The sequence below is a fragment of the Drosophila obscura genome, unplaced genomic scaffold (genome assembly GCF_018151105.1).
Source record: "Drosophila obscura isolate BZ-5 IFL unplaced genomic scaffold, ASM1815110v1 contig_4, whole genome shotgun sequence".
NCBI classification, from domain to species: Eukaryota; Metazoa; Arthropoda; class Insecta; order Diptera; family Drosophilidae; genus Drosophila; species Drosophila obscura.
Genome location: NW_024542828.1, coordinates 9071148 through 9083334, shown reverse-complemented (window position 1 = coordinate 9083334; position 12187 = coordinate 9071148). Strand labels below are relative to the sequence as shown.

At 49.0% G+C, this 12187-nt stretch overlaps 4 protein-coding genes across 4 annotated transcripts in view; 2 read left to right on the top strand and 2 right to left on the bottom strand.

The window, feature by feature from the left end:
• Positions 1–2636, bottom strand: part of LOC111065071 — a 32675-nt gene extending 30039 nt beyond the window's left edge. The window contains exon 1 of the mRNA XM_041594920.1: positions 2144–2636. The gene's annotated coding sequence lies outside the window, so the exon portion shown is untranslated. The remainder of the gene's footprint in view (positions 1–2143) is intronic.
• Positions 2637–2845: 209 nt separating this feature from the next.
• On the bottom strand, positions 2846–4789 carry LOC111065360 (mucin-2). The gene is made up of 5 exons (XM_022353490.2): positions 4588–4789; positions 4453–4519; positions 4324–4383; positions 3195–4073; positions 2846–3136 (listed from the first exon to the last, which is right to left on the bottom strand). Exons 1-5 carry the CDS (start codon positions 4690–4692, stop codon positions 2943–2945), a joined length of 1305 nt encoding a protein of 434 aa, XP_022209182.2. The 5' UTR covers positions 4693–4789; the 3' UTR covers positions 2846–2942.
• Positions 4790–4950: 161 nt separating this feature from the next.
• On the top strand, positions 4951–7111 carry LOC111066616 (skin secretory protein xP2). Its single transcript, XM_022355358.2, has 3 exons — positions 4951–5128; positions 5194–6534; positions 6782–7111. The coding sequence occupies exons 1-3, from the start codon at positions 4966–4968 to the stop codon at positions 6949–6951; spliced, it is 1674 nt and encodes a 557-aa protein (XP_022211050.2). The 5' UTR covers positions 4951–4965; the 3' UTR covers positions 6952–7111.
• A 652-nt stretch (positions 7112–7763) lies between these two features.
• On the top strand, positions 7764–11676 carry LOC111066761. The gene is made up of 2 exons (XM_022355604.2): positions 7764–7840; positions 10162–11676. Exons 1-2 carry the CDS (start codon positions 7826–7828, stop codon positions 11509–11511), a joined length of 1365 nt encoding a protein of 454 aa, XP_022211296.2. The 5' UTR covers positions 7764–7825; the 3' UTR covers positions 11512–11676.
• The last annotated feature ends 511 nt before the right edge of the window (positions 11677–12187 follow it).

The following is a 12187-nucleotide window of genomic DNA, read 5'->3' as shown; positions in this document are numbered from 1 at the left end:
AAGAATAATATTTAACTCAAACAAATAATCACGTGCAATCATTTTAATTGGAAATTGTAAAAGATTTGGAACTTTTGTTGTTTTGGATCGGTTTTTGTAACTAATGATTGTACTTTGATCTCAATCCTTGCACCACTGTGCCTGTGACGGTGTCATGTATATTCTTTTTTTTTTTTTTGCCTTGTTCTATTGTCATTTACTTTGTGGCAAGCAATTACATGCGACAAGCCAAGCGGCAGTTGTTTGTTGTTGCTGCTGTTGCTGTTTCTGCTGTTGATATTTGATGTTTGTTGCCCATGGGTTTCGTTTCTGTAGGCGTGGCCCAGTTTCTTGTTGTTTGGCAGCAACAATTTATGTCAAGCCGAAAGCCGCCTGCTTTTTGCGTCTCTGCGCGAAAACATGCGTAAAAGTAGCTGCGAAAAGACGGCCACACTGTGTCCTATGCGGTGCGGTGCGGTGCGGTGCCGTGCCGCCCCATCAGACACCCTTTCGCAGCACACCCACACTCGCACCCCCCCACACGCCTGCCAGCCCCTATCCGTAATTAAAATGCCTGGCAACATACACAAACAAAGTTTTTGTTGGTTTTTTTTTTTTGTTTTTGGCGAAAGAAGAGCTACAGTAGAGAGCAAGCAGGAGATGAAGAGTCTGGGAATAGACTGAAGAGTGCTGGAGGAGGGAGGGAGGGAGGGAGGTAGGAGAGCCTTGCGACAGTGGGCTGAACAGCGCAGCTGGAGAGGGGAGACAGCAGGCCTGCATTTAATGGCAGTGTTGACAGGCGACGCATAGCGGGGCGCTGGCATCTGTCATACATGCATGTCATACGGCAAATAGCTTAACTGTCATAAAAACAACAAGTGGGAAAGGGCGTAGGAGATGGTGAGAGTCAGAAGGGGAGCGCAGAGGAGAAGATCGTAAAACGGTTTATTACAGGGAGTCTGTGCGGAGGGGGTGCGGTGGGGATTTGTACGAAAGATTGAACGTAAAAATTCCTTTTCTTTTCTGCTGCATGTTTGTTGATTTCCAAACATATATTATTTTTATGTTACATTTGATTTATTTATTAACTGCACTGCCCTTGCACTCCCTTGCTCGCCCCTCTTCCACAGTCTGTGCATGCTCTCTCCCACTCCCACTCACTCGCTCCTTCTACCTCTTCCCTCGCCCTTTTGTTGCACAGAACTTCTGCTGCTGCTGCTTATTATTTCTCTTGCTCAGCCTCAGCTTCTGGTCAAAACGCCAACGCCTCGCACACATACACAACAACATAGTTGTGTGTGTGTGTGTAGTGGGGGGAGGGAGGGGGTTTAATAATAGCACAAACTCACACACACACACACACGTTATAAAAGCTCCCACTGGAGCCGTCGGCGAAAGATGTTAGAAGAGGTGGAAAGTGGAGAGTGGAGAGTATAGAATGCAGCACTAAAAACTTCAACGACTCCCCGACTCGCCCCCGCCCCCCTGCACTTCCGCACTCTTCTGGCAAATATCAAACAGAGAGAGAATCAGAGAGAGGGAGGGAGAGAGAGAGAGAGCAGCAGCAGGGCAGCTGAATGGCAGCAAAAATCACAAAAGCAAATACAAAAAACTTTCTTACCACCACACATGCACACGCACACACACGTAAACCCCTTCCCCCACCCCACGAACCAATGCTAAAGTTTTGTGTGTGCGTGGGCGGAATGGAGATGGGTGAAGGGTGAGACGGGGGCTGGGCACTGCCACTGCCACAATAATGCTCTTGTTGTCTGCGGCAACCGGGAAAAGAGACGGCAACTGGCAACAGTTATGAGGGGTACAGAGGACAGGGAGAGGGAGAAAGCACAGGAAGTTTGTTGTTGATTTTTGTTGTCGTTTTTCTTTCAATTAACACTATGGAAAGGGTAGAACAAAACAGGCAGACAGACAGACAGACAGACAGTCAGCCAGTCAGCAAGGGAGAGGTGAAAACAGAACGAGTGAGAAACAGAGAGAATCATTTAATTTATCTAGATAGATCCATTTGCATAAACAATTCTTTTTATGCAATGCAAGGAAGGGGGGGCACAATTTTGTTTATTAAATATTATTACTGCATACGGCACACAGTCGCTCAAATTCATACACACACACACACACACTCATAATGCATGACGCGTACCTCTCTCACAGTCGGTTCCACCTTCAAGAAGACGCCGCCGCCGCGGCGAGCGCAACAACAATTAGGCGTGGATGACGTTTGTGCAGTGGGCTGGCGTTGGGGCGGGCAGAAATGCAATCAATGCACTCTTGTTGTTGTCGTTGTTGCTTTTGTTGCTGCCGCTGCCGCCGTTGTTTCCGCCTCTGCTGCGACGACACTTTTTGATGTTTTTACTTTTGTATTTGCAAACACAGGCCAACACACGTCGCGTCGCGGCGTTTATTTCAAACACACTTCGCTTTGCTTTTCGTTTTCGTTTTTTTCTACCGACACGCAAAGACACGCAAAAACACACAGAGGACCGAAACGAAAGCCAAAGCGCGCGCACAGCCGTCCGTTTTAGCAGCTGTTCGTGAGACGCGACGACGAGTGAGTGGAGTGCGTTGGATTACTTGGTCGGTACGACTAAAAAGCCCCGTTGATTCGTGGAGTCCACGAACCGCAACCGGCTGGACCGGAACCACAGCCGGAGCGCCACCGGTTCGATTTGAACTGGCGGCGCATCGAACTAGTTCGCTGGCTCGACGTGCAATCGAACTAGCTCGCAGCCGAACGGGGACCGTTACAAGCTAACAGCTGAGAATGATTCAAACGCAAAAAAATGTTTGCAAATTATGTAAGCTGACAGCACAATAAATATAAATAAATATAATAAGAATATAATTTAATAAAAAAGAAACAATTTGAGTATTTTATTTGCTCCGACAATTGATTTCTTATTTCATTAATAAAGTCATTTATTTGGATTTACGCTGATGCATCAGTAGCACTTCTTGTGGCACCAGTCCCAGATGCAGCCATCGTCCACATTGCAGCCGAATCCGCTGGGATAGATGCCGCAGTAGTCCTGCGAGTTCATGAAGGCACAGCTGCCGTTGGGACAGTAGTAGCTATAGCAGCCCGCCGAGCACTTGTCCCGCTGGTTGTGCTTGCAGCCGGAGCAGTCCAGGAATTCTGCAATTCGAATCGAATGAGTGAATGATTGAAGGAGGTTCCTGGGAGCTCCGCTCACCGCTCTCCTTGCACTCGGGCGTGCTGCAGGCCTGCAGCGGCGGATTGGGCGGCATCACGAGGCGTCGTCGGTTCTCGCTCTCGACAATCTGCGGCGGCTTGAGGTAGATCACCGGATGGGTGCACACCCGCGGATCGCACAGCTTGCGCTCCCGGCTGGAGCAGACCCAGTTGGGTGCGTAGTTGATGCAGATCCGCGGACTCTTCACCACACAGCAGCCCGGCGGTGGATTCCGGCCCGGAAACACATCCGGTGTCGCTGGCCGCAGCGTCGTTGGCGTAGTCCGCCCACTGGGATACATCCATGGACGCTTAGTGGTTGTCGGCACATCGTTGGCTTCCTCGTGCCTCGTGGTGGTGGCTTCGTAGCTCTTGTCGTACGCCTCGTCGTAGGGCCGCAGTGTGGCGTACTCCACACGATTGATGTTCTCGGTGGCCAGCGTATACTCGTGCTGGTTCCGGATCACATTGTCGATCTCCAGTATGGTGGTTATATAGCCCGGCTCCTGGCAGCTTCTGCCATGCCACACGGTGCCCGGTGGACAGGCCGGCGACAGGCATCGTCCCGCGTAATACTCACCCTCCGAGCAGACAATCCGGCGGCATTGCTCCTCGTAGAAGATGGAGCCGGGCGGACAGCGTGCAAGTTCCACTGGAGGTGGCACCTCAGGTGGTGGTGGTGGTGGTGGTGGCTCTGTTGTTGTTGTTGTCGTCGTGGTGGTACGTTCTGTGGTTGTCGTTGTTGTTGTTGTCGTGGTGGGTTGTGTTGTGACTGGAGTGGGTTGGGGGGTTGTGACCGGCGCAGTGGCTGTTGTAGATTCAAACGGACAGGGCAGCGGATCCTTCAAATAACACTTTCCATCCGTGCTCAGGTAGTAGCCTGAAATGGAGAAATCCAATATATATAAAAGTCAAAGTTTTCGCTCCATCCACAGCATCCATCCTTGCGCTCAACAATTCCAAACGCTGATGCTCGACACGCACAAGCGAACTGCTTCAAAGAGAATGACCGTGAACAGCATACATTGCGTGTGCACAATGATGCTTGACTCTAGTTGCACAGATAAGTTTCTGTATTGCGGTGTTTCCACCACATTTGCAGCTACTTCATGGCCAGAGCGACTACTCACCCGTGGGACATACCAACGCATTGTGCGCGTAACACTGTCCATCTGTGCCCAAGTAGTAGCCTGCAAAAAGAGAGACACAAAAGTGTAAATGTAGCTGGAAATTGAACCGCCCCCAAACAGAGCTCTTACCCGCAGGACAATACAATGAGCTGTAGCAATAGCCATTGACGTTCTGATATCCGGGCGGACAGTCGACCTAGGAAGGGGGAATCACAAAGTCTAAATGGCAAAGCAATCTATAATTGAAATGTGCCCCAAGCTTACCGCATCGGCTGTCTGATAATAGCCCAGCGCGTAATTGTGAGCACTTCCGTAGATTGCCAAAACAAACATCCAGCACCACATCCAGCGGTGCGATGTCGTCAGCATATTGAAAATGTTTGATTTCTGATCCGCAACTGTCGGCTGTCGGCGCGTGTGTCGATGCTCCGCTGTCTGAATCCAAGACGCGACTAATCCAACGAGAAATCGCCACACAGTGGCGGCGCACACGTAAGGCCAGGAACATAATTGTCGGCGTCGCGATAACCCCCGCGACCCGATGGCAGCGGTGCAGGTGAAGGTCCACGTCCCCGTCCAGATTGCGGCGACACTGTTGAGGTATTAGCTGGAGATCGCCGTCCCGCATCAGTTCCAGTCGGTATGTCGGCCACCCAAGTGCTTTTCTCCTGCCTGCCGCCGCTGCTGCTGCTGCTTCATCTTCCGCCGGAGGTTATCGCGAATGGTGCACCGTGCCCGCCGACAGTCAATGTCGCTGCGAGTCCCAATCCCTGTGTCCTGCAACCCGCCAATCCCTGTGGAACTGGTGAGTCGATTCAACGTTTCTCCTCCTCATTGGTGGGCCATCGCTAACCCGCCGCATATTCACAGGTCAGGTGCAATCCGGGGGCAGCACCGTGGTGAATGTTTTCACTGGCGGCAGCTACGGACAAACTGTGGCAGGATGCGGCAACGCAGCTCAGACTCCGGGGAGCTCTGTGCAGCCGAGTCCTTGCCCCAATACTCCAATTCAGCCGAGTCCTTGCCCCACTGCTCCTATCCAGCCGAGTCCTTGCCCCAATACGCCCGTTCAACCAAGTCCTTGCCCCAATACACCAGTGCAGCCGAGTCCTTACCCCACTGCTCCTATCCAGCCGAGTCCTTGCCCCAATACGCCCGTCCAACCAAGTCCTTGCCCCAATACACCAATTCAGCCGAGTCCTTGCCCCAATACACCAGTGCAGCCGAGTCCTTGCCCCAATACGCCCGTTCAACCAAGTCCTTGCCCCAATACACCAATTCAGCCGAGTCCTTACCCCACTGCTCCTATCCAGCCGAGTCCTTGCCCCAATACACCAATTCAGCCGAGTCCTTACCCCACTGCTCCTATCCAGCCGAGTCCTTGCCCCAATACACCGGTGTATCCTTACCCCAATACGCCCGTCCAGCCCAGCCCCTGCCCAAATACACCTGTTCAGCCTATGCCCAGCCCTCCGGCAGTTCCTCCCACCGACCCACCTCCAATTTACACCCAACCCACTCATGCTCCTCCCACCAATCCTCCTCCCACCTACGCGCCAACTCCCACCTACCCACCACCCACGTATCCAACACCTGTGCCCACAACCACGCCACCGCCTGCCCCCATCATGCAGTGTCCGCCGGGAACGATCCTGGTGAAGGGCGTCTGTCGCCTGGTGTACTGTGGGACAGGCCGCTATGTGAATGGCCGCTGCATGCAGACCCGCTGCACTCCGGGCTATGTGTGGACGGGCCTGCGATGCGAGAGACCCAAGATTACGGAGCTGGGACCCGTTCACCTGGAGACGACGGTGCACAGCAAGGCAACGGGCCAATTGGTCACGAACAACGTGAACAACGTGAATGTGGATGCCCCCATCTCGATACCCGGCCCTGACTACGATGAGCATGACTACGATGTGGTGGAGGAGGAGGTGCCTGCACCGCCCAGACCAGCACCCGGACCATGCTGCAATGTCATTGCTCCGCGCATCTGCAGCGCCCCAGCCATGGGTGGCATGGGTGGCTACAAATGTGCCAGCCGCAGCCAGCAGCAGTGCGGCAGCTTCTGCCAGGCCAACAAAATGGTGCTGGCACCCGCGCAGCTCACCAGCTGGACCTCGAACAACAACCAGATGCTTGCCATGCCCCCGAACTGGGGACAGGGACAGGCGGCGTGCCAGGCCACTGGATCCTGCCAACAGACTCCGAGTAAGTTCAAAAATAAAACACAGTCCCAGCTGCAGCAATGAACCGTCTCTTTGGGGTTTGCTGTAGCCGTAGCCTGATTGCCTTTGGCCACACTCGAACGAAGGTCACTGATTCGCTGTACCAATTTCCCGTAAGCGAACGGACACATTCGATTCGTATAAAAGTGCCTTGAAGTGTGCGCTGCCTTCTGCAGCTGGTTTCCAGGCTGAAATCTAATTGTTTGGTTTTTATTTGAACCTATTCGCAGATTACTACGATTGCAGCGGCTGTGGATTGGGCGATGTGAGCACCTGCTCCACGTACTGCTACAATTATCGGTGCAGCGGACATGGCTGCGCCTTCTACGATCAGGCACAATACTGTGACCAGTATCCCGGCCAGATCGGATGCCGTCAGGAGGATGGCTGGTTCCAGTGAGGCAGAATATGCCGCAGAATATTACCCATGTGCCCCATACATTATCATATTTCGCATGAGTATAATTTGTCTACAAAAATAAAGCCTCAGCTATTAAAATCATTCGAATCGCATGGAATTTCCTGGCTGATAGCACCTTAATTCGGATACAGAATAAAGCGCCTGCGACATCATGAAATTAGAGTATATTTCTTAATTTTTATCTGCTCAGCATTTTAGGCCCAGTCGAACATTATTTGCCTGCCAGTTGGAAGGCTGTGATATCGCAAACAAAAAGCTAGCAACACCAATCGATTGGATAAATATTAAAGCCAGATGATGGACGTCTAAAAGCTCGCTACCTTTTGTGACAGCAAAAGAAGCAAACAAAGCGGCTAAAGAAATATAGGAAAGGCCAACGACGAAGACGAAGAGAGCGTTGTTGAGGGGCTGGCGGCTATAGGGGGTGGAGTTTGATAAGGTTTCGGTTTGGCTGTGTAACGTTACAGTGAAAAGTGCTTGCTACTCTTATGCACAGAATTCTTCTACTTCAACTCGAGGAATCCCCTTAATATTACCAAAAAACTAATGACCCAAACGTTGTCACCAGGCAATTAATATAATAATAATCTTGGGATCAACATTCCCGTGTGATTAAAGTTTTCGCGTGTGGAATACTCGTACGAGAATGAGCGATGAAATTCTGAGTGACTGTGAATGGTTGAGTGAAAGCTTTGTGCCAATAATCAATTCATTGATAATGTTATCTAGCGCTATCTTGCACGCATGGAGTAGGAAGTAGCGCCAAGTAAAAAACGGCTGCTATTGCAGTTCAGTTTACCCATTTGGCAGCAACGCACGCAGAAAGCGAAAGAGCAGAAGAACCACTCCAAACATGTCACAGACCAAGGTGAGTAATAAACATTTTGGAGCGAAATAGAGAGCCAGCCGAGCTGCCATTTTATTGCAACTGCCAATTTGCCGAATCTATTTACGTTGCTGCCACCATTCATTTCATAATCGGATCGAATTGGCTCTCAGTGTTTTTGTGATGTGGTGAAATAACTCACGGCTTATAAATCATTGGGGGGAACCTACCGAGGGTGACGAAGGCGCGTTCGATGTGACCAGAATGTGAGAAGAGTATGACGTATGAAGGGGTAATTTCCGGGAATTTTCTAACGTGATTCCCCAGCGGAATTCTGATACTGTACTGTTTGTAAATTGGTGAATACCAACTCTGTACATCCTGGAGTGGTGCCCTTCCAAACTATGTCTCGGGTGTACCGCAGAGAGCGCGTTTCTACCCACATTTCCGTGTCTGAGTGCCAGAGTCTATACTGGAGAGGGCACTTAAGAGTCTGTAGTGTTCAGTGCCTGACTGTAAATTCCAGAGAACAATCGCAACATGGAGCATCAGGGCGAATTGGAGGATTAGCAACTACGAAACTACTTCAATTAAATAACTCTCGGGTCCCATCAGATCTATCAGATTTGTTCATTTTTTCCATACCTAGGTTTGGTAACAATTTAGCTCCAAAGTCTCCAATATTTTAATGAGCGGTCCTAACGACCCAAGCAACCTGTCCAAGATATATTTTTTCTTGCACTTTCTGCGGTTCTCCCAGACAAAATTTAGTGGAAGGTATGCACCAAATCCAGGTTTGCATTTCAATGCTTGTATATTATCCAAAAGTAAGGTAATCAGGTGCTAAATTAACATTTTTAGTCTATCTTTTCAAAATAGCAAGTTCTTTAAATTTCTGCTGTGAAAGCTCCTCTGAAAGGCAAAATACCAGTTTTAAAAATTTTATTCTTCGCTAAAAATCTTCAAACCATTTCTGCCCATAGAAAAAGTTCGTGTTTTCCTTGATCAAGGCTAGGTTATCAATTAATTGAGTGAAAACATGGATCCAGCTCGCTTTAGCTTTTTTTCTTACTCAGTTTTCCTTACGAAACATCGCGAAAAGCGTGCTTTTTGACACTGGCATTTTCCCTATAAAATCAAATAAATTAACGTGTGGCACGTATGTAGTTGCAATTTGTTTCAACACAAAAGATTCAAAAAAGCCTGGTTTCATAAAGGGAAAAAGATTGAAGGCGAATGGGGGCGGATGTCAAAAGATCTATTCCATGCCAGTGTCGGGTAGCTAAAGGGTAACTAAAGGAAATGTTAAGTTCTACAACGATTTACCATTAATACATGCAAGCACAGGACACACACACATATTTTTTATTGAATACGTACCAACTATGATCAAAATGGATGGTAAGTTCAATACAAATCGCAAAACATTAAGATTTATTTTGCTTTTCCAAAAGCCATAAAAAGTCGGTAAAATGTACTAAGGTATGAACAGAAAAGTTTTCGGCGATTCAAGCGCGTGCAGGTACTGGACTATCTATAGGAAAAATAAATAAATAATATCAGTGGGATTTTTACTTTCCAAAACGTAAAAAAAAGTAACCAGATTCGAAATTTTTTTCATTTATTGCCTGCCAAATTGGCAGAATCGACCACTGTGCGTTGCCAAGATCTGAACTGATAAGACGTATTAACCGCCTTATGATGCCAATAAATAGTTGGCAAAACTGTTTCTACAATGTCTGCAGTCTTATCGCTGCAGAAACTACCGAATTAGGATAATTAGAATAAGAGCTTCCAAAGTTTAATAACTTGGCATATTTAACGCCATTTGAAACGCCACATTTTGCACCGGGTCTTCCATGGTTTACCAACTTTCAATGACCCACTATGACACACACTTCAGTACAACATATGACTCCCCACTGATTTTTGCTGGATGTCTTTGGACTGCTGGACTCGTCATTGGGCATTAGGTCACTCAGTTCTTGTGCCCATATGGATAGAGTCCAGTACCAATACAGAGCTAAATTATGACACATCAGCTGGTCATGGCAGATAGACTGAGTTTGGGTACTAATAAATAAAATAAATAAATAATAAATAAATAAAAATAAATCATAGAAATAGAATTTTTACAAGTCTGAAAGTAGACTCCCAGTAGTAGCCATAAATGATAGCCAGATACATATAATTTGATCTGCTTGTAGCCTGCGATTCTGAAGTTTTCAAGGATCTATTATTAAATTAACAATAAAAAATATTAAATCAATTTCTGGAATGGAATATAATTATTTGCTGCACTCCCACAGATTAAATCAATCGCATGTTTGAGCCAAATTTAATCTGCATTTATTTGTGTGCAGCTAACGCGGTCAACGATTGGCTGGCTGCTCCTGCTGCTCGTCACAGTCCATGCGGAGGATGCGGTCCAGGCAACGAACAACACAATTGTGGTGCACACTCCGCTGCAGAACTATGGGCAGCCGACGCTGCGCGACTACGAGGAGTGCCAGGCGAATCGGGGCAAGTGCCTGGACGTGTGTGGCGGGGACGGTGACTGCCAGGACGAGTGTCCGCTGTGCCCGGAGCTGTACGACAAGCCGCTGATGGTGCAGGGCGTCAACGACACGGATGTGCTGGCCCCCGCCCAGACGCCCATCAACACCACCAACATCATACGCCTGACGAACGAGATCAACAACATCATCCAGCACGACATCAAGAACCGCAACGAGGTGAATGTGCAGGTGCAGCAGAATGTCTCCCAGGTGGGGGGACGCTTCGGCTTGGGCTACAACGATCAGGGCTCCTGCTGCTTTGTGGTGCGGCGGTCGCGCGACTGCGAGCGCAAGGAGTCGCGCGACTGCCAGGAGTGGAGTCGCCAGCGAGTCTGTGGCGAGCGGTGTCAGGCCCGAGTGATGCTGGCCAAGCTCGTGGTGCAGTGCGATGCGGATGAGCCCACCAAGTGCCACGAGACCATCGAGTATGTGCCGCGTCGGCGCAAGTCCGTGCATCGCAACGAGTATCCCGGTGCGGCTGGTCCCTGCCGCTACCTGGGCAACTCCTGGCCCTATGTCAGCTGCGGCGGCGGCGGCCAGGCCCAGGCTCAAGGACAGCGGGTGAAGCGTTCCAGCTGCCAGCAGTGCCTCAATCTGCCGTACGGCTATATTCTACAGAGCGGACTGCCCGTCCAGTGCTCGGGCTGCTTCCAGGGCTATGCAGCGCCCCTGCAGCCGCAGTACTACGCTCCCTACGCCATGCCATTCAATCCGTACCCACAATACGCGCCATTTGCACCCCCCAGCCCCAGCCCCTGCCCCTGCCCAACTGCGGCATCGGCGGCTGCAGCAACAGCAACAGCAACAACAACAACATCTACGACGGATCTAGAGCGGAGCCCAGCGACGATGCCCCAACCCACGATGATTGGGTGCTGTGCGAAAGCGACAACATTGACGATTGCCTCAATGGCGCCGATGGCAACGGCAAGCTCACAGATAGCAGTTCCAGTCAACCCGATCTGCCAGCACAGGAACAGGACCCCGTCACTGATTACACGGATGAGGATGGCGATGGTTACGGCGTGCCGGTCCAGCGACGACGTCGCCGGCGTCAATATAATCGCGAGTTTAAGAGATCCTCCTACAGCAAACGAAACTAAACTGCAAACTAATTTTTTAATTATACTCAAAATTGTCGCCTTCCGCTCTTAATCTCCTCTCTTTCTCCCTCTCTCTCTCTCTCTCTCTCTAAACGATCCTGAACGATCCATGCCCTGCCATATTTCTACGATTTTATCTGCCATAATGTATTCATATTTTGTCGCATAATAATTTGTTTCTTAATAAAGCTGCATTCCAAAAAAGAGTTTTAAAGGCGCATACAAGATTTTGATACTATAGTATTTAATATTTAAAAAAGGGACTTTCCCTGCCTTTATCAATAACGTTAGTCCATTGATTAGATTGGCAAATATAATTAGACCCGCTACTCATAAAGTGCAGCCAAAGAATATGGATTACAGAGCTGATGGATGTCAAAAACTACACGATATTGATATGGCATTGATTCAGTTCCTTCAATGCAGTCCTATGTTCAGTTCGTGTGCAAAACATATAGTCAAATATGTCTGAATATGAAAGATAACAACCTCTAAGTATATAGGTATAAGAGCATTGATTTGTGATTGATTTTGTGTTTATCACGTCAGGGGACTGGACTTAAAAAATCTCAGCAAATTGTTCCCATGCAAATACCCCGCTAATATACGAGCATGTACGTAATAAAATACAAATAAATTAAATACTCCATCGGGCTCTGTCGTGTATATACTTTAAATAACGATTTATTTGTTAGGCAGGGTGTAGAGCACTGGGCATAGGCCACACA

Bases quoted from the DNA above. Each gene is read 5' to 3' on its own strand.
- LOC111066616 (XM_022355358.2), top strand. From the start codon at position 4,966: ATGTCGGCCACCCAAGTGCTTTTCTCCTGCCTGCCGCCGCTGCTGCTG. The intron at 5,129-5,193 runs GTGAGTCGATTC...GCATATTCACAG, and splicing joins CGCCAATCCCTGTGGAACTG to GTCAGGTGCAATCCGGGGGC. The intron at 6,535-6,781 runs GTAAGTTCAAAA...ACCTATTCGCAG, and splicing joins ATCCTGCCAACAGACTCCGA to ATTACTACGATTGCAGCGGC.
- LOC111065360 (XM_022353490.2), bottom strand. From the start codon at position 4,692: ATGCTGACGACATCGCACCGCTGGATGTGGTGCTGGATGTTTGTTTTG. The intron at 4,520-4,587 runs GTAAGCTTGGGG...CCCCCTTCCTAG, and splicing joins ATTATCAGACAGCCGATGCG to GTCGACTGTCCGCCCGGATA. The intron at 3,137-3,194 runs GTGAGCGGAGCT...TTCGAATTGCAG, and splicing joins GCCCGAGTGCAAGGAGAGCG to AATTCCTGGACTGCTCCGGC.